The sequence below is a fragment of the Orycteropus afer genome, unplaced genomic scaffold (genome assembly GCF_000298275.1).
Source record: "Orycteropus afer afer isolate SDZICR_OR568_19922 unplaced genomic scaffold, OryAfe1.0 scaffold00358, whole genome shotgun sequence".
In the NCBI taxonomy this organism is placed as follows: domain Eukaryota; kingdom Metazoa; phylum Chordata; class Mammalia; order Tubulidentata; family Orycteropodidae; genus Orycteropus; species Orycteropus afer.
The window spans coordinates 2,079,822-2,100,539 of NW_006921945.1; the positions used below are offsets into that span (position 1 = coordinate 2,079,822).

General features: G+C 46.6%; 1 protein-coding gene across 1 annotated transcript in view; it reads right to left on the reverse strand.

The window, feature by feature from the left end:
• The window catches only part of TBXAS1 (thromboxane A synthase 1), a 173,694-nt gene that overhangs the window by 86,355 nt on the left and 66,621 nt on the right, over window positions 1–20,718 (reverse strand). The window contains exon 4 of the mRNA XM_007952763.1: window positions 3,454–3,550. Within this exon, the coding sequence (XP_007950954.1) occupies window positions 3,454–3,550 (97 nt within the window). The remainder of the gene's footprint in view (window positions 1–3,453; window positions 3,551–20,718) is intronic.

Below are 20,718 nucleotides of genomic sequence, written 5' to 3' on the forward strand. Positions count from 1 at the left end.
ATGGTAGGAAGATGAGGAATTCCATAAAGATTTACAACCTTGGAAACCCTATAGGGCACTTCTACTCTGTCCTATAGGGTCACTTAGAGTTGGCATTGACTTGACGACCAAAGGAGAACCTAAGATGAGTCTTTCTACATGTGTGTGAACGACTGAGAAAGAGAGGTATGAATTGGTTCTCCAGATTCAGGTAATATCTAGTTCTTCTGGGGAGAATGTCAAGTTGATAGAGATTCAATTTGATTTGAACAAGAATATGTTGTTTACGGAATACTCGATCTGTTTGGGCCATGGAACATAAAAAGGGTGCAAGACAGAGTTCCTAGCTTTAGAAGAGCTAATGATCAAGTTAGGGTGAAGCTATGCCTTCATTTTCATGGTAAATAACAGAAGAGAAAATGCAATCCATGGCCAAAGTGATTGATGTGGATGGTAAGTGCCCCAGGAGGGCAAAGCAGCTGTAGAAGGATGCAGGAGGGCTTCATGGAGGTGGCAGCTTTGAGGACAGCCTTGAAGACTAGCTGGAGCTTGGGTGGGTACGGAAGAGGTGGAGCGCCTTCTTGGTGTGGCAGCTGATGCATATTGAGTGGTAACCTCACCTGACAAGGACTGAGCTGAGGGAGGGCTTCTATGCACCATCTCATTTAATCCTGCTCAGTCTGGGAAGGTTGCCGAATCCCTATCACCCAGAGGAAGAGGAAGAGGCCCACAGAAGTTGATAATCTGCTCAAGCTCCCATTGCTGGGAAAACGCAGGAGGCACGGTTCTGCTGCCTCCAGTGGTAGGTAGCAGTGTCCATCTGAGCAAAGGCCAGGAGCAGTGGGGCCTGTTAGGGAGAGGATGGGAGGCAGGGCCAGCTGGGGTGACAGGCTGTACTGGGGACCAATGATAGTGTTAGATTGAGCCTACATAATGGATCTAAATCACAGAGGCCCTTCAATCTAGTCTGAGAACTTGAACTTTATCCTGAGGGCACTATGTTGAGGGGAAGAAGAAGGAAGCTGGAGTTTGGGGCCCAGGAACTAGAGACCTAGGTCTGGCATTGTAGGGGGAGAAATTAGGACAGACGGGGTTTGGTGGAGACATGGAGGGAAGACTGGAGTGTGTCTGCCCAGGACACCAAGCCCAGGGTCGCCCTGCCCCAGGACAGGTCTCAGAGTCTCATGCTTGGTGTCCTCAGGGGCTAGGCTTGCTCAGGAACTGCAGCAGGCTCTCAGAAGTGCCTTCCCTGCCTGTGTGGCTGTGATGTGTCCTTGTCCTTCCACCCACTGGATCCTTTCCCCACTAATCCCCACTCCTTGCAGAATCTGACCAAGGAAGAGTCTACAACCCCTTCCATCAGACCCAGTCTTCAAGACCTCAACCGTCTACACTGATAGCTCCCATCAGATCTAGTCTCTAAAGCCCCAGCAATCTACAGCGACAGTGGCATCAGACCCAGTCTCTAAGGCCTCAACACTCTACAGTGACAGCACCCATCGGACCCCAGTGCCACAAAACTCTGTCAGGGGACTTTGACCAGGGGACTCACAACACAGTGTTTGGGGCAGATCATCCCGAGGTACCAGAGGAGCCTCCTCTATTCCCACTGACCCTCTGCAGCCCTTCAGCTGTTCTTGGGTGATGGCCTTTATGGCCATCTGGTGTCTGGGATCAGGCATGAGCCTCTGGGGCTGTAAGATGCTTGGGGCGAGTAATCAGTTACCTGATTTTCATTGTCCTTGCGCACAGTTAAGTCAGTTCCAGCTCATAATGACAGGATAGACCTGCCCCATTGGGATTTTCTAGGCTGTAATCTCTGCAGAATCAGATCACCAAGTCTTCTCCTGAGGAGGTGCTCTGTGGGTTCAAACTTTTGATTTGCAGCCAAGTGCTTAACCAAGGCTCTTAATTATGTGATGAGACCTTGGCAATGCAGAAACATCTCTGAGGCAGCTGTATTGATGGTGACAGTGGCAGAGGCCTGGACTTGAGTTGGGAGATGGCAGGTAGCTTTCTGCCTGCCACTGGTTAGTCATGTGACCAGAGGTGGTCACTTAACCTCTCTAAGCCTTAGTTCCCTTTCCTGTTGGACAGAGATGATAATTGTACCAATCTCAGAAAATTTTGTGAATTTGAATGAGGAAAAAACACTCTAGGGGGCTCACCCAGGACTTCACACAGGGGGACTACTGCTAATTTCTTTACCCCACCCCCAGGCATCTCCCATCGAATAACCGTCCACTGCCTTCATCCTGGAGTCCCCGGTGCACAAATGGTTAAGCACTGGACTGCTACCCGAAAGGCTGGTGATTGAAACCCACCCGAGTTGTGTCAGAAGAAAGGCCTGGTAATTTACTTCTGAAAGATCACAGCCTTGACATCCCTATAGAGGGGTTCTACTGTGAAACATGGAGTCGCCATGAGTCAGAATTGACTCAACAGCAACTGGCTTGGTTTGGTCCCCATCCTGGATGATTCCCGCTGAAGTCACGCTCACTGTACTGAGATGTGCTGCTCTCTGACTTGTCTGCCCCTCACTAGACTGTGAGCTCTTTGCAGGAAAGATGTGCCTTCTCCCTCTTTACAATCAACACCTAGGAAGTACGCGGCATATGGCAGGTGCCTAAGAGTTTGCCAAACCGTCAACAAAAGAATGACTACGTCACTGACTATCCTTGTAGTAAAGGAAAATGAGTTTCGTTTGACAAAAATCAAATTGTTGGCACATAGAGATTATCATAGTTTTTCCTGAATTCTCCTAAGCATCTGTTTATTAATTCACTTCAGATGTTTTCCAAAAATCAACAGGAAAGTTATTGGCTTTCTCTTGCTAGAATTCCTCTCTCTCTCTTTCCAGAAAATATGAACAACACCAACGTCTGCTATTCCCTGTCATTCTTCTCATTCTTTGGGGCTCTTCGTCAAAGTTGAAGAGTGGGGGATGCACTTTCCAGAAAAGATGGGGCATGTGTATCCTTTTTGTGGGTTAGAAACATAAACTAATAAGAAGAGGCCCTTGTATGCTCCTCATTCTACTTGGGGACAGAATTCCTCCCTAATGTCTGTCTTCCCTTTCCCACCTTCCTACTTCCACGCTCTCAGGAAAAGATCAAAGATAAAAGCACAAGAGGCTCAAAATGTTGCCTTCCTTCCAATTTTCATGAACCTTGCTCTGTCTTCTGTCACTTGGCCTGTGCCCTCCGATTCCTCTGGCTTTGAACACGGTTTAGAAAACACTCCTGGCTTCAGCATTTTTATCAGCCCAACTTTCTTTAGCTTTCGCTTTCTTGAAACGTTTCTTAAATGTAAATGCCATTCTTTTGTACCAACTCTGTGCGTTGCATCTCTTCCGAACACCTGAGTTCACCGGGGAGCACAGGTTTGATGGAGCAGATCTTAACTCGCTAAGAAGCCTAGTTGCCTCCCGAATTCCCCGCTCATCCATCCACATGCAGAAAGAAAGTCACGTACCATTCTGTTGCTAAAGTTACTGAAGTTCTCAACCAACACCTGCTTGATCATGTCTGGTTCAGAAATAACAATAAACATCCGACGACCAAGATAGTACCTGGAAAGAATAAAAAAAAGTTTCTTTAAAATGTGCCCTGTTGGTCCAATAGAGCCTGGTGGAACCACTGAGACTATGGCCCCTAGCTGCCCTTCAGGTCTGGAATTGAACCCACACCTGTGGTTTCCAGCCAAACAAAGACAGGCATGTGAGTTAAACATTTACCTCAAGTACACACACGCCCTGGAGAGAACAATCATGGAAGAAGGAAGGGCTGCTTATGCACAGGGAGACAGCTCAGGGGGCAGGAGAGTATGGAGGGATGGTCACTTGGAAGAGGTAACTATGGGGAGGAAGTGGGAGGGGAGCTGTTGCATTGTGGTAAACTGTGGTCAATGACATGAGACAAAGTATATGTGAACTGCTGTATGGAAAGTGAATTTGCTCTGTAAATCTTCACCCAAATCACAATAAATAAATTAAAATAAATAAATAAATAAATAAAATGTGCCCTGTTTATCCACCCATTCCTCCTTTCCAGAAAGAACCCACAATGGCTTGGGATGAAGGATGAAGGGTAACAGAGAGTGAAGACATGAAGATTAGGAAATATACATGCTAATCCTGGGAAGTGGATGGCTGTAATGGTTAAATTCCATTCTACAGATATTTATGGAAACCCACCTTGAACCAGCTCCTAAAGACTGATAAATAAGACACAGTCCTACAGAACTTCAAATGCCTAAAAACAAACCAACCATCCCAACTTACTGGACTGGTTAAGACTGGAGGGGTCCCCGAGACTACTGCCCTGAGATACTCTTTACATCTTGAACAGAAACTAGTCACCTTTTAGCTAACTAACAGATTGGTTCACTAAATAAACAATATAACTTCGGCTCGTTAAGGTTGTGTGTCATCCATGATTCTCAGTGGCTTGGCAGTTATGATGTAGTTTTTCCCCATGATGAGATATGATACGATGTAATCACCTCCGTGATGGGATCTGTTCCGAGCAGTCAGTCAGTTGAAAGGGCGTTTCCTTCAGGGTGTGGCCTGCTTCTAGTATTTGTGGAAAAGTTTTGGGAAAGATCTCTGCCTTTCGGCTCATTTCTGGATCCTGCATTTGGCTTTTCATCACCTCTGTTCCCAGTGGTCTCTGCCATGTTGCCGGCCAATCTTGGGATCGTTGCCTTCTGCAGCTGGCGAGCCAATAATCTGCCGTTTTACCTGCTGATCTTGGGGTTTCCGGCCCCCGAAGCCAGCAGCCTGCTACACTGCCTGCCAGTCTTGAGTTCGTCAGCCCCTGCAGCTGCATGAGTCAGAAGAAACCTCCAGCTTGACATCTGATCCACAGAATTGGGACTTTCCAATCCCTACAACTTGTGAGCCATTTCCTTGAGATAAATTTCTCTCTCTCTCTCTCTCTCTCTCTGTATATAAGTTTCAGTGTTCTGCTTCCTTAGAGAACCCAGCCTAAGACATCACCAATGAATACTATGATACCATAAAAAACCACGTATATACGATCAAATAACCAACAATTACTTTAAAACACAGATGAGACTATAAGGGGATGTGGAAATTAGATTAATGAAAATGGAACAACCAGAATGGAAATATTAAGAATGTTCATATACTGTAAAGAATGTAAGGAATGTCACTGAACCATTTGTGTAGAAATTGTTGAATGGGAACCTAAACTGTAGTGTAAGCCTACAATGAAATCACAATTAAAAAAAATACTGAAAAACTAAATGAAACACAATCTCTGCCACAAAGAAGCTCACAGCTCATAGAAAAGACAGACCTATAAATGTAAACGTAATGATAAAGGGTTCCTAAGATACAGGAAAGGAGCCCTAGTGGCACAAAAGTTAAGCACGTGGCTGCTAACTGAAAGGTCAGTGGTTTGAACCCACCAGCTGCTCCACAGGAGAACGATGGGGTAGTCTGCTTCTATAAAGACTTATAGCCTTGGAAACTGTGGGGCAGTTCTACTCTGTCTTATAGAGTTACTGTCAGTCAGAATCGACTCGGCAGACAATGATTTTTTTTCATTTTTTAAGATCCAGGAGCTCTGGTGGCACAATGGTTAAGTGCTTAGCTGCTAACCAAAAAGTCAGTGGTTCGAACCCACCAGCAGCTCCATGGGAGAAAAGACCTGACCACGTGCTCCTGTAAAGAGTGTTGTTGCTGGTCTCATTGAGTCAGTTCTGACTCAGAATGACCCTACGTACAGAACAAACATTGCCCATCATCGCTATGCCTGAGCCCTTCGTCTCAGTCACGTGTCAGTCCATCTTGTCAAGGGGCTGCCTCTTCTTCCGTGACCCTCTACTTTACCAAGCATAATGTCTTTCTCCAGGGACTGGTCCCTCCTAATACCGTGCCCAAAGGACATGAGATAAATTCTCGCCATCCTTCTAAGGATGTACTTCCTTCAAGACATATTTGTTCGTTCTTCTGGCAGTCCATGGCATATTCAACATTCTTCACCAGTGCCATAATTCAAAGGCATCAATTCTTCGGTCTCCCTTATTCATTGCCCACCTTTTACATGCTGAAGGAAGAAGTCCAAGCTTCACTGAAGGCACTGGGGAGAAACAAGTCTAGTCCTTAGTTCATACGTTTAGTTTATAGCACTTGGCTGCTAACTGAAAAGTTGGAGGGGTTGCCACAACTCAGAATTGATCAAGTAGTAAGACAAAGAAGGAAATAGATTAAACCTGCTGGGGGTTTAGGGAAGGGGTTGAACATCTTGTTTTCATACCTATAGATGGAAGGAGCTCAACAGATACTTAGGACACTAATGAAGATGCAGATGAGAGGCTCAGCCAGTCACTTGGTGGCAGTGAATTCTAACTGGAGGCTGTACTGAAAGGCATGTTTTGTTCTATTTATTGAAGCACCGGAGGTGGAATGCAATCACGACCCAGCTCCAGGCTTCACAGATCTCACGGTCTGGTGGGAATGACAGACACTCAACCTACAGGGTAACGGTCTGGCAGGAACAGGTGACTTTGGAGGCACACCCAATTCAGTGCTCGAAGAAGAGAAAAGGAAGGTTTCTCAGAAGTGGTCTTTACCAACTGCATCGTGAAAGATGAGCAAGAGTTACTCCAGGAAGGGGGATAGCAAAGCGAGGTGAGCATAAGCCAGTCAGAGAAACCCACGTGCACAACTGCTCAGGGACCTGTCAGACTGGGGAAGTCTGCGAGCGTGACTCCCAAATGTGTACAGCAAGCCAGAGTGATGACAGGCACTTCCACTGCTCAATGTCATGTTTTTAGTGTATGAAGTTATCCGTTCATGGATGCAATTTGATCACTACTGTATCCAGCTCAGAGCAGTAAGGAACAGATGTTAAAGGGTAAAACCACAACATATCAAAGCAGCCAAGTTTACTCCAGTATCCTTAGTTACCCAGAGCTTTTCATATGCCAAGAATGGCTTTAATTTTTAACTTCTCTCACTGACTAGGAAAAAAAAAAAGATTTATTTTTTTTCTGGCACCTATTAAATACTCAAATGATTACATTTTCCAAAAAATGTTGGGAAAATCTTTGGGTCATAGGAATTCAACAGATACAGTACAGAGAAAGGAAGGATAATAACTTTTTTTTTTTTTTTTTTTACTGGTTTTAAACAGTACCAAAATAACCCAGTAAGACACTATAAACCAGTGCCTTTTAAAATTGATGAGGAGTGTAATGGAATCTTGTGAGAATTTAGTGGAAGTTATGGACATTCTCCTAGGAAAAATGAATATTCACAACATTCAGTATACAATTTTGAGGGATTCTGGGGTCCCTGAAGAACTCTCTAGAACAATGCTTCTCAAACTTACAACGTGCTTAGAAGTCATTTGGGTTTAAATAGATAATGACTGAAAATTCTCCAATTTGGCAAAAGACATAGACTTTCAGATTCAAGGAGCTGAATGAATCTCAAATAGGGTAAACCCAAAGATATCCATACCAGGACACATTGTAGTTAAGCTTCTGAAAACTGAAGGGAAAGGAAAAATCTTGACAGCAGCCATAGAGAAATTACCTATTACCGCCACATAGTATTGGAGAGTCTAGCCTGTGCAATAAAGTAAGAAAAGAAATGAACAAGTATACAGATTAGAAAGGAACAAAGTTGTCCCTGTTTGTGGATGACATGTGATTGTCTACATAAAAAATCCCAAGAAATAATGATTTTAAAAAATCCTACAAATAATAAATGAGTTCAGCAAGGTCAAGGCCAACACAAAAAAATATCAACAATGTTTCTGTATACTAACAATGAACATGTGGAAGCCAATTTTAAGATACAGTGCCGTTTACAATTGCTTCAAACAGAGCTTCAGACTGGTTTGAACCAGCTCAGTCATGGCTGACACAGTGAAATCAAAACAGATCTCAATTTGTAAAATATGGATGTACCAGAACAATAACTGGGATGGGAAAAATTACAGGTCAAAACCCTGGAATGGAAGACTTAGAAGAGGGGTAGTCAGCCTTTTCAGGACCCTGATGCAGGAGATTGAATTATTGCCAAGACTGGAAAGTGACACACATTCAAAGCACTACAGTTGGCTGCCATCTTTGAGTCAGGCACCGTGTTTCCAACACTTCTGGTCAAGACATTTGGTTGCTATGCAACACATATGCTGCCCTCCTTTTCTAAGGGGGAGCAGAGCACCAGCCTACAGTTGTATCATTCTGGTTGTCATTCCGGTATACCCACATTTTACAAATTCTGGTCCATTCTAGTTTCACTTTGTCAGCCGTGACTGAACCAGGAAGAACTGATTTGAAGTCACGCTTCAAAGAAAATGAAATACTTAACATATAAGCCTAACAAAACATGTATAGGATCTGTATGGTAAAAACTGCAAAACACTGATGAAAGACGTGAGAGAAGGTCTAAATAAATGATGAGACATACCATATTTGTGGATTTGGCAACTGCACCTAGTAAAGATTTCATTTCTCCTGAAATTGACCTACAGATTTCGTATAATTTCTATAAAAATCCCAGCAATGTTTTTATAGACATAGACAAGCTTATTCTAAAATTTATGTGGGAAGGCTTAAAATAGCCAAAACTACCTTGAAAAAGAAGAATCCAGTGGGAGGAATCAGTGGACCCAATTTCAAGACTTACGTAGCTACAGTAGTCAAGAGTATACGGTAACGGCAGAGGGCAGACACACAGATCCCTGGAAAATGTCCACACAAATACATTCAACTGATTTTTGACAAATGTACAAAGCAATTCAATGGAGGATGGATAATCTTTTCAACAAATGGTCTAGAGCGACTGGACATAGATGAGCAAGAATAAAGACTCTCATACCGTAAACAAAAATTGACTTAAAATGGATCACTGACTTAAATGTAACATATAAAGCAATAAAATTTCAGAAAAGAAAATGTAAGAGAAAAATAATTGGGAACTAGGGCTACACAAAGATTCTTAGACTTGACACCAAAAGCACAATCCATAAAAGATAAAAGTAGATAAACTGGGCTTCATCTAAATTAAAACCTTTGTTCTTTGAAAGACTCTGTTAAGAGGATAAAAAGACAAACTACAAACCAGGAGAGAATATTTGCAAATCACATATCTGACAATGGACTTACATCTAGAATATAAAGAACTCTCAAAATTCAACATAAACAAACGACAACAAAAAAAACCCAAACAATCCAATTAGAAAACGGGCAAAGGACATGAACAGACATTTCAACAAAGAGGATGTACAGATGGCAAGGGAGAACTTGTAAAGCTGTTCAGCATCATTAGCCACTGTTGTTGTTGTTGTTGTTAGGTGCCGTCAAGTCAACTCCTACTACGTACAAGAGAATAAAACACCGCTCCGTCCTGCGCCGTCCTCACAATCTTCAGTGTCCTTGAGCCCATTGTTGCAGCCACCGTGTCAGTCCATCTCGTTGAGGGTCCTCCCCTTTTTCACTGACCCTCCAGTTTACCAATCATTACATCCCTCTACAGGGAATGGTCCCTGTGACAACAGACCAAATATGTGAGATTTGCCCATTCTTCTGGCAGTCATAGTATTTTCAGTATTCTTCACCAACACCAAAATTGAGAGGCATCAGTTCTTCAGTCTTCTCTGTTCATTGTTCAGCTTTCATATGCATCTGAGGCTATTGAAAATACCTTGGCTTGGGTCAGATGGACTTTAGTCCTCAAAGTGACGTCTTTGCTCTTTAACACTTTAAAGAGGTCTTTTGCGGCAGATTTGCCCAGTGCAATACATTTGATTTCTTGACTGCTGCTTCCGTGGGTGTTGATTGTGGATCCAAGTAAAATGAAATCCCTGACAACTTCAATCTTTTCTCCATTTATCATGATGTTGTTTATTGGTCTAGTTGTGAGGATTTTTTTTTTTTCTTTATGATGAGGTGTAATCCATACTGAAACTGTTGTTCTGGTTACCTAGTGCCACTCTGATAAAAATATACCATAAATGTCATGGCTTTAACAAACAGAAGTTTATTATTACAATCTGGAGGCTTTAAGTCTGAGTTAAAATACCAGGCTCTAGGGGCTGGGAAAAAGCCCCTCAACCTTGGGCTTCAGCTCTGCCTCCTCCTCCTGGCCACTGAAGCTGGAGGCTTTTCTTCACTCAGCTGCTGGCTGCTGAGGCTGACAAACTCAAGGTCAACAAGAAACAAGGCACAGTCCTGATATTACCAAACCACACGGCAGACCATCAATTCAAGTCCATTAAAAGTCTCAACATCGGCAGAGCATGGCAGGCTGCTGAAGGACTCAGCTACATGCAGGGTTCAAGCATCCCGTAAGCTGGAGACCATTCCCAAAGCTGCTGTTTTTATATGGGAAGCAGACCACATCCCTAAAGCAGCTACTCAGCTGCTTGTGGTAGATCCCACCATAGAGTTGTTGCCAGTCTCATCATGGGGAATAACTACCACCAGCTGCCCAGACACTCAACCAGGCCCAGGCAAGTTGACACACCACCTTAACTACCACAACTGTAGTCTTTGATCTTCATCAGTAGGTGCTTCAAGTCATCTTCACTTTTGACAAGCAAAGTTGTGTCACCTGCTTATTGCAGGTTGTTAATGAGTCTTCTACTTATGTGTGATACTCGTGATATGGTTTGATAATTTCTGCATTCTGTTGGATCACCTTTCTTTGGAATGGGCACACATATGAATCTTTCAGTCAGTTGGCCAGGTAACCGTCTTCCAAATTTCTTGGCATAAACAAGTGAGAGCCTCCAGTGCTGCGTTCGTTTGTTGAAACGTCTCAATGGGTATTCCATCAATTCCTGGAGCCTTGTTTTTTTTTGCCAATTCCTTCAGTGCAGCTTGGATTTCTTCTTTCATTATCATTGGCTCTTGATCATATACCACCTCCTGAAATGGTTGAATGTCAAGCAATTCTTTTTGGTACAGTGACTCTGTGTATTTCTTCCATCTTCTTTTGATGCTTCCTGTATCATTCAATATTTTGCCCCATGGAGTCCTTCAATGTTGCAACTCAAGGCTTGAATTTTTTCTTCAAATCTTTCAGATTGAGAAGTGCAGAGTGTGTTCTTCTATTTTGTTTTTCTAATTCTAGGTGTTTGCACATTTCCTCATAACACTTTGCTTTTCTTCTTGAGCCACCCTTTGAAATTTTCTGTTCAGTACTTTTATTTCATCATTTCTTCCATTTGCTTTAGCTACTCTGTTCGAGAGTAAGTTTCGGAGTCTCTTCTGACGTCCATTTTGGTCTTTTCTTCCTTTCTTGTCTTTTCAATGACCTTTTGCTTTCTTCGTGTATGATGTTCTTGGTGTCATCCCATAACTCGTCTGGTCTTTAGGTATTGGTGTTCAGTGCAGCAGATCTCTTCTTCAGATGGTCTCTAATTTCAGGTGGGAGATTGTCAGGGTTGTGTTTTGGCTTTTGTGGACTTGTTCTAATTTTCTTCAGGTTCAGCTTGCATACGAGCAATTGATGGTCTGTTCCACAGTCAGCACCTGGCCATGTTCTGCTGATGACACTGAGCTTCCTGGTGCCTGTTTCCACACATGTAGCTTATTTGATTTCCGTGTATTCCACCTGGTGAGGTCCACATGTGTAGTCATGGTTTATGCCATTAGCCATTAGAGAAATGTAAAATAACCACAATGAGATGTCACTACATGGTATCAGAATGACTAAAATAACAACAACAATAATAATAATACTGATAGCATCAAAGCTGATGAGGATTGGAGAAACTGGATCATTCATGCATTGCTGGTATGAATGTACAACAGTTCAGCCATTTTGGAAAACAGTTTGCCAGTTTCTTACAAAACCGAGCATATGTACAAGTGTTTACCCTATGACCACCAATCATGCTCTTGGGCATTTGTTCCAGAAAAATGAAGACTTATGTTCACTCCAAAACACATACGTTGATTTTCATAACATCTTGAGTCATAATGGTGTAAAATGGAAAGCAACTCAAATGTTCTTCAGTGGGTTGATGGTTCAACAATTCTATACATCCATATCATGCAACTCCACACATCAATTTAAAAAGAACACACAGAGAGTGCCCACCAGTTTGGCTGGGTCTGGAGGGAGTGATGCTGAGTGAACAGAGCAGATCTCAACAGTTACAAGCTCTGTAAGGCCATTTACATACGATTCTTGAGATAACAAAAGTCTAGAGACAGAGAACATAGTGGTTGCCAGGGTTAGTGATGGGGCAAGGAGTGAGGAGTGTGGGTGTCAGGATAACACTGCAAGACCTTGGGGCCCGCCTCTGCAGCCTGGCCGTGGTGCTGATTGCACCGATCTGTACACAGGATAAAATTGCATGTGGTGGTTGTTAGTGGCCGTCCAGTGGATTTCGACTGCTGATGACCCAGTGGTGCGCAGCAGAACCGCTCCATGGAGTTTCAAGGCTGTGACCCCCCAGGAGGGAGGTCACCCATTTCTGAGGTGCTTCTGGGTGTGTTCAAACCGCCAAACATTCAGTTAGTAGCCACCACCCAAGGCACAGAACTATGTATATATATGTGCATACACAAAAAAATGCATGCAAAATGGGTAAACTCTGAATAAGCTCTGTAGATCATACCAATGTCAGTGGCCTGGTTTTGATAGAGCCCTATAGTTGTGCGTGATATTCCCTTTGAGGGAAACGGGGGGGGGGGGAGGTGGAGTACATGGGACATCCCTGTACACTGTTTTGCAACTTCCTGTTAATCTATAATTATTTCAAAATAAAAAGGTTATAGAATACCTTTTCTATAGGTATTCTATACCTATAGAAAAGGTAGGTATAGACCTGGGAAGCTTAATAAATTACAGAGTCATAGCCCTGCTCCGCTTCCCCACCCCAAGTCCAATCTAGTAGAGCTGAGTGGGGCCCAGGAATCTGCATTTTAATAAGCCTTCCAAATGCTGACACAAAGACCACTCCTTCACCCAGGAACACCGTCCTGAAATAACAAAAACAAAAACCGTGGCTGTGGAGTTGGTTCCGACAGACAGCAATCCTATGGGACAAAGTTGAGCTCTCCCATAAGGTTTCCAAGGCTCTAATCTTTACGGAAACAGACTGCCACATATTTTATCCATGGAGCAGCTGGTGCATTCGAACCTGTGACCTTTTGGTTAGCAGCCAGATGCGCAATCACTGCACCACCAGAGCTCCTTGGGAGTGCTGTCCTAGGGCTGGTCCAAACCTCCTGTGGCCTTAAGAGGACTCAAGAAAATTGCCCCAGCCCCACCCCAGCCCCACTGGACCACCTCTAATAGTCACCTAATGTTAACAAGCTCCCTAGGGGATTCTAAAGTGACTGAGAATAACCAGGTTGTGGGTCCAGGACTGTTCTCGGGTCCCCAAATTCTTAGCCAGTACAGGAAGGCCATGGGGACAGCATCCTCTGACCTCCTCTAACTTCACGGGGGATGGGGCGGTGACAGAATCTCCCCCAGCAGCCCGAGCTGATTCCTATGAGGTCAGACATGCCACCGCTCTCCTAGCCCTTTGCCAGTTCTGACACCAACCGTCCCTCCCACAGCACTCCTTCCTTCTCTGCTAGGTTCGATCATTCATTGCAATGGCCACACAAAACTCACAGACAGCCCTCACGATTATGGTGTTTGTTAAGGAAGTAACAGGTTGCAATTCAGGTTCAGGAACATGGAGGATGCAGTTCTTCGGTCTGGACGGCCTCCCCTCACCATGTCCTCAGGCACGCCTCTCTTTGACCCTTGGCCTCTCAGCCTGGCCTCTGTCCTGCCCCAGCAAGTGTTACAAAGCTCTTTTAGTTCTGCTGACGGATCTACTTAAGGGAAGGAAGCCTCCTACCTCAAGGCACTCAGCTAGAAATTGTTGCTTCTGAGGGCAGCTAGCCTGCCGCTCTGTCTTGTGATGGTCTCTCAGTTCTGCTGCCTCCAGTTGTCTGCCAGGATCTCAGATGCAGGGACATGGCCCACTCCCGCCAGCTCTTTGTCTTGTTGGTAGTGAGATCCCCCCTTTCCACCTCTTGTTGTTGTTGTTATGTGCCATCGAGTCGGACCCGACTCATAGCGACCCCTCCTTGGGTTTCCGAGGCAGTATCATTACGGAAGTAGATTGCCCCATCTTCCTTCCGAGGAGTGGCTGGTGGGTTTGAACCGCCAGCCTTCTGATTAGCAGTCAAGTGCCTTAGCCACTATGCTACCAGAGCTCCCACCTCTAGGAGCACTCATTTTACACCTAGCAAGATGACAAAACTGACCAATCCCCACACAAGGGTTCCATACACTTTATTTGCATGGTCCCACTCCCACAAGAGCAGGGGTACCTTATTTGCATTATTAGCAAGCTACCCAATCCCCTTGGAAGACCACAAGTACCTTACATGTGCATAGTTCCACCTAGTCATCAGGTGGAAGTCACAAAGACCATGGCTGGAAGAGCCAGACTGTGTAACTCACTGCACCACAGATGGAAAAAGAAAAGAGTTTACACTGAGGCCCACACACATTTTGGTAATATATTTGTATTGATTTATTATTATCAAAATAATTGTATATGTCATCTTGCTCTTTTAAAAATAAAATAATACTTCTGCAGTCTCTATTCAAATGAAGGTTGTCCGTCCAAGGAGCCACCTTGGGGGTCGTTGTGCTGTTTCCCAGCAATATTGCTAATGGTGAGAACAATTTTGCAACAATTCCTTTGGAATTGCTTCAGAGCTGCAATATGAACCTCAGGAGAAAACTGGCCCCATTTTACACACAAATTGTGTAATCTTGTGAATTTGTATTTATAAGAACGCAACCTGTAGTTTGAGGAGCTCCTGGCAAATCATGAATGAAGACTAACAGAAGTGAAGTTTGTGTTAAGCACACACAGCCCTCTGTGGGGTGCCTGGAATGGATCTCCTCTTCCTGGGTGCCTAGACCTCCTTGGGCGGCCACCCCTCACCCATTTCTCCAGTCTGCTCGTTTCTCCTAGTTGCCGCTGAGTTGGCTCTGACTCAGGGTGACCTTATGTACAATGTTTAAACCCTGCTTGGTCCTGCACCATCTTCATGATCTTGGCATGTTTGAGTTCACTGTTGCGGCCGCTGTGCAGTGACTTCTGATCTGTGGATCTCAACCTCCAGCATAACTCGGACAGTATTGTCTTGTCAACCACAGGCTTTTCATTCACTCATGTTCAGAAGGGGATTGCCAGGCCCTTCTTGCTAGCCGCTCTTCGTCTGGAAGCTCCCCTGAAACCTGCCCACCAGGGGTGATTCGCTGGGATTTGAAATACCGGGTGCCACTGCTTCCAGCCTCATAGCGGCACACAGCCACTACGGAGTGACAGACAGACAGACAAGTGGCGGCACACAGTCTAAAAGTTAGACCAGTTAGAGCCACCTGCTTCTCTCATCGTGAGGATGGGGTGCCTGACCCAGGAGTGGCCAGTCATAGTATCTCATACCCTTGGTAACAGTGACTGGTTCATGGGGTGGGCATGTGACCCAATCGGGGCCAATCAGGACCATCCCCTGGGATGAATCCACTGATACCAGGGAGAAAAGGAGCTCTAATGGCACAGTAGTTAAAAGCATTGGCTTCAATCAAAAGGTTGCTGGTTTGAATCCACCAGCTACTCCAGGGGAGAAAGACAGAGCAGTCTGCTTCCATAAAGATTTAGAGCCTTGGAAACCCTATGGGATACTTCTCCTCTGCCCTACGGTTCCCACTGGGTCAGAATTGACTTTGTGGCAGTGGGTTTGGCGGGTATTTTGGTCTACCAGGGTGAAAACTCTCTCTTTCCTGGAGCTGCTCAGTTGGGAGCAGTTGACTCCAGGGCTGTTGGTGGATGGCAGCCATCTTCCTGCGACAGAGAGAACCTGTGCGCAGGGAGAACCAACAGAGACAAGTACAGGTCAAAGATGGACAGAGAACGTGTCGAGGAAGGACAGCGTCCTATCTCCTACAGCCTGCCTTTGATCCTCCAAGCTTGAAGGAATGAGTTTGTGCTCATGTTCGTTCACTCCGGGTTTCTGTTACTGGTCATCCAGACATCCTGACTAATATGGTGCCCCTGCCCCTGCTCAACCTTTCAGCTTCTCAGTGCCATTCTGGTCTCAAACTACAACCTGCTGCCCTCAAGTCAATTCCGACTCATAGTGACCCTGGAGGACAGAGTAGCACTGCCCCACAGGTGTCCAAGGCTGTAGGTCTTTACAGAAGCAGACTGCCTCATCTCTCCCCCGTGGGGCTGCTGGCGGGTTCAAACTGCCATCCTTCTGGTGAGCAGCCCAACGCCTTAGCCACTGCACCCCTAGGGCTCCTTCAGTCAGGTATGTCCGTGTGGCTGTGTGGTCATGTCTCGTACTTCAGTCATGGTGTGGCGACTTGAGAACAGTGCACCCGTGGCCAGGGCCTGCGTCTGGGGTTACCCAGCTCTGCCACCCACTCCAAGAAGGACCTTGGCTGTCACCTAAGTGCCCTGGCTTCCATTTCCTTGCCTCTGAAATAAGAGTAAAACTAGGCGAGCGCTGAGGTTTCCTGTGGTTTCAAATCTACAGTTCCTATGAGTTACAAGGGAAATTAAATGATGGTCTTTGAATTTTAAGTCTAGGCTCTGCAGGGTGCCATGAAACTTGCTGTATCAGGAAATCGGGCTGTGGATGAGTTGAAGGCCTTCCTCAGGACCTCTGAGGTAACCATGACAACAGCAGCAATGATTAGCATCTCCTGAGAGCTTGTCACCTGCCAGGACTCCTGATGCATCTCCAGCATGACCCCAGTGAACCCTCAGAGCAAATGGATGAGGTGGTTATACCCACTTTTCCGAACATGAAACAGACCCAGACAGGGTAAGTCCCTGGCCCAAGGTCAGGACTCGCTCCTAATCTGACACTGCCTGAGCCAGTGTCCCCAGCCCTGAGGGCGCGTCCTCTGCTGGCGTGGGACCTCTGGGTGGGCCTCGTGGGCCAGCTCTACCTCAGAGCAGGTGTGAGAGTGCCGATCAGCTCTCCTGGCCGTGGAGCCCGGAGCCTGTAAAGGTGGGGACCGAGCAGGTCCCCACTCAATGCACCAGGAGACCGCCAGCCCAGTGAAGGAGCTCAGGCCTGGCTTCTCTCCCATCCTAGATGTGGGTACGGTCACCTTTTGGGGCAGATCATTCCTGACCGATTCTTCACTTTCATTTCCTTCTGCATGTAACAATTTGTTTATCCAACTCCAAAGCACCTGGTTGAAGGGAAAATTTAGTCAAAGCAGCAAATATCATACAGACCAAAACACCACCTATTTGACCTGTTTAAGGAGTGGCTTTAATAAATAATCACTTCAACCAAAATAGTTTCCGCCTGCCTTCCATGAACCTGAGGAAGCAGGCCTGCTGGTATACCCTTGCAGGCTGCTTAGTTCTGGCTTAGAAGGCCTGGTCCAGCAGGGGTGACCGAGCTGTAGAACGTTCATGGAGGTCACCCATCCCAACAGGGAAGGTGTCACCCATCATAAAATAGGTGTGTAGTTCTACTGAAAAATAACAGTCTATTACTACTGATGAGCCACCCACCCAGCCAACCCTTGGTGAGCACGTACCCAGTGTCAGCCCTGTTCGTATCCTCCTGGCCATGAATGTTTTGGGTACACACAGGTACTGTGTGCCTGCACGTGTGTTTGCATGTGTCTTTGGGGTCTGTGTGTGTCTGTGTGTGAGAACGTGCACTGGAAGAGTAGGAGAAAGACCCCAGAAAGAGTGTGGAGAAGGTAATAAGGAGGAGAGGAGGGGGCCCCCTCCCCGTGTGCACGGGGAGCTGATGGTAGGAGAGGACTGCACTTGGGTCAGAATTTGGTGACAACGGCTGGTGCCCTGAGTCTCTGGGCTCAGTTTTACCACCTGGTCGACTTCCCAAGTCTCAGGTCCGAAGCAGACCTCCCGCCCTTCTTCAGAGATCTTTGTGGATGGAGCTGGGAGTGGCTGGTTTGGCCTCTCAGTCCATTTCTACAAGCTCCACGTGGAGCGTTCATGAGAACGTGGGCCGATTTCACACAAGCCGGCCTTAAAGAGGCCGAGAACCAGGGCTCTGTCAGGCACACCCACAAGGAAGGAGGCCCTGCGGGGGTCTGCCCCTGCCTCGCCCTGCCCTCCCATCCCCATGGTGTCATTTGCTCATTTCCCTCAAACACCCTCACCTTCCACCCATGGAAAACCTACCACAGGCTGCCCTGGGAGGGCTGGGGTCTGCGCAGTAGCTCAGTGGGTAGACGGTGGTCCACACCTGCCAGGAGGCCATGGGCTGCTGACGACAGAGCCCAGGCCACCAGTGCCCGTGACTGAGCAATGGTGCCCCCTTTGGTAGCTCCGGGCCAGGGACTCTGTGTCCTCTTGGAAGCAGACAGAAGGCGGGCCTCTCTCTCCTGACCCTCAGCTGCTTTACCAGTGAGATGAGGTGGCCCTCTCGGCCCTTCTGACTGATGACACCGTCAAATTATAGTGAAGATTTCCCATGAACAGAGCTCTGGCTACAGCAAGGGGAGACTCTGGGAATAAGACCTATCATGATCTACCTCTCTGCGCTATTGAGTGTACCCACCCCCTTAATTTATTCAGTTAATAAAACCTATTCCCCTGGGAGACAGGCAGAGGTAAGCTACAACCCAATCTGCCCGTGGGTGCATGTAAGAGGAGTAATTAACAGAGGTAGTGAGGTGCGTGGGAATCCTGAAGGACAATGCCGGCTCTGACTCAAGTTACTGTCCTTGGTGCAAATGTAATTCAACAGGGAATAGATAATAAAAATGGAGAAAAACACAAATTCAGAACAGATGTTAGGCAAGCAATTTTTTTCACAGTAAGAGCCGTAAACATGAAGAACAGCCTGAAAGGCAAAGTTGTTGATGCAAACAGCAGCAAAGCCACTAAATAAACGGTTAGATGGCACTGCGGGCACAAAGCACGTTAAAATAGTCATTTGGCTGGCCCGCTCGGTTATGCCCAGGCAGGTGTACTTTTGGATGCTAGAAGGCGCTGTGTGTCTGTGTGTGACTGCATGTGTGTCTGTGTGTGTGGCGTGAGTGTGTGGATTAGTGTGCATGGGCTTGGACATCTGTGTGTGTGTGAGTCCATGTCTGTGTATGAGTGTATGTACGAGCATGTGTGTATGTGGTGTCTGTGTGTGAGTGTGCATGTCTGTGTATGTGAGTGTGTACATCTGTGTTTGATGTCTGTGTGTGTGTATGTGTGCGTGTCTGTATGTATGTGTTCATGTGCCCACGTGTCTTTGGACTATGTGTGACTGTGTTGTGTGAGGATGAGTGTCTGTGTGTGTGTGTGAGTGTGCATGTCTGTGTATGTGAGTGTGTACATCTGTGTTTGATGTCTGTGTGTGTATGTGTGCATGTCTGTATGTATGTGTTCGTGTGCCCACGTGTCTTTGGACTGTGTGTGAATGTGTTGTGTGAGGGTAAGTGTCTGTGTGTGTGTGTGTGCGCGCATCTTGCCTTGGAGAACATGTGTAGGACATATATTTGAGTGTGTCACAGCATCCAGTCTCCCCGGAACGGCACTCAGTGTGAGGAGAGGGCTTTCCGGAAGCTCCTGCGAGCACTGCAGAGAAGGCGGGGGCAGAGTGGGAAGCCCAGTGCGTGGGGGCCGTGCTGTCCCGGGCAGGCAGCAGCAGCCCAGGTGTGAGCTCTAAAGAGAGGAGATGTCAGCAGTAGAATAGTCGCAGACACAGCGGAGAGGAACTAGAGGTGGGAAAGAGGCACAGGCGGTGGGAGTTTTGAGCTGAAAGGAAGCTGTAAGACCCTCATGCTGGTCCAGCGCCTCATTTTCTAGCCAGGCAGACACAGGCCCAGGAGGTGGGTGACCCTGTGGGTAATGGTGATTATCCGAAGGGCCGGGAGGAGGCCCCAGAGGGCAGAGGGGCCGTCTGCACTTCTGAAGAACCTGAGGGGACTAGTGAAGCCCCATTCAGAGGGATGAGGTGAGGGGCTCAGAGCCCAGCATGCTCTCCAGGAGGCCAAACCCAGAGCCAAGGGCTCACAGACCACTCGGGCAGATCCTCTGATCCCCCCCACCAGACCCACGAGGCGGCCGGGGCTCGGAGGTTTGATAGGTGAAGAAATGGGTTGACTGACTCATTCTTGTGCCCTGGCTCATGACAGCTGGGCTAAGACAGGGGCCAGGTCTGGCTCCAAATCACGTGCTCATTCTAGTACCCTAGTCTGACCCCTAAGAGTTAGACTTGGGAGAGGGCAGCCCCTTGCGGTGTGGTGTGAGGTCATCACCTAGTAAACGCCCATGACTGACTCTAGTGAGCCAGGAGGTCATATCCTTCCCCTGACCTGTGTGTCCTTGGTCCCTGAGGTGCCTTGTATATTAGTCAATCCCTGTTGTCCTTGTCTTGGGGGACTATTGACCTGATGGATTATAAGTCACTGATGGGGAAAAAATACCTTCACCCCTTGCTTTTAAGACAAGAACACCCCACACACACCTTCTGTGTACGTGAGTGTGTATGTGAGTGCCTAGCAGATAACAGTAATACCAGAATTAGCAACCAACCAGAGCTCCCTGCCCAAGGTCCCTCTAGGGGCAGATTGGTCGAGAAAGGTGTGTACTGAGAGGTGATTTGTTCGGCGCCATGCTAGGCACTGGGGATATTGGCGCAGACAAAAGACATGGAGCTCCTGTCCTCGGGAGTTTGTGTTCTCGCAGGAGGGGAGCCAATGGGCAGATAATTATATACATACTATCT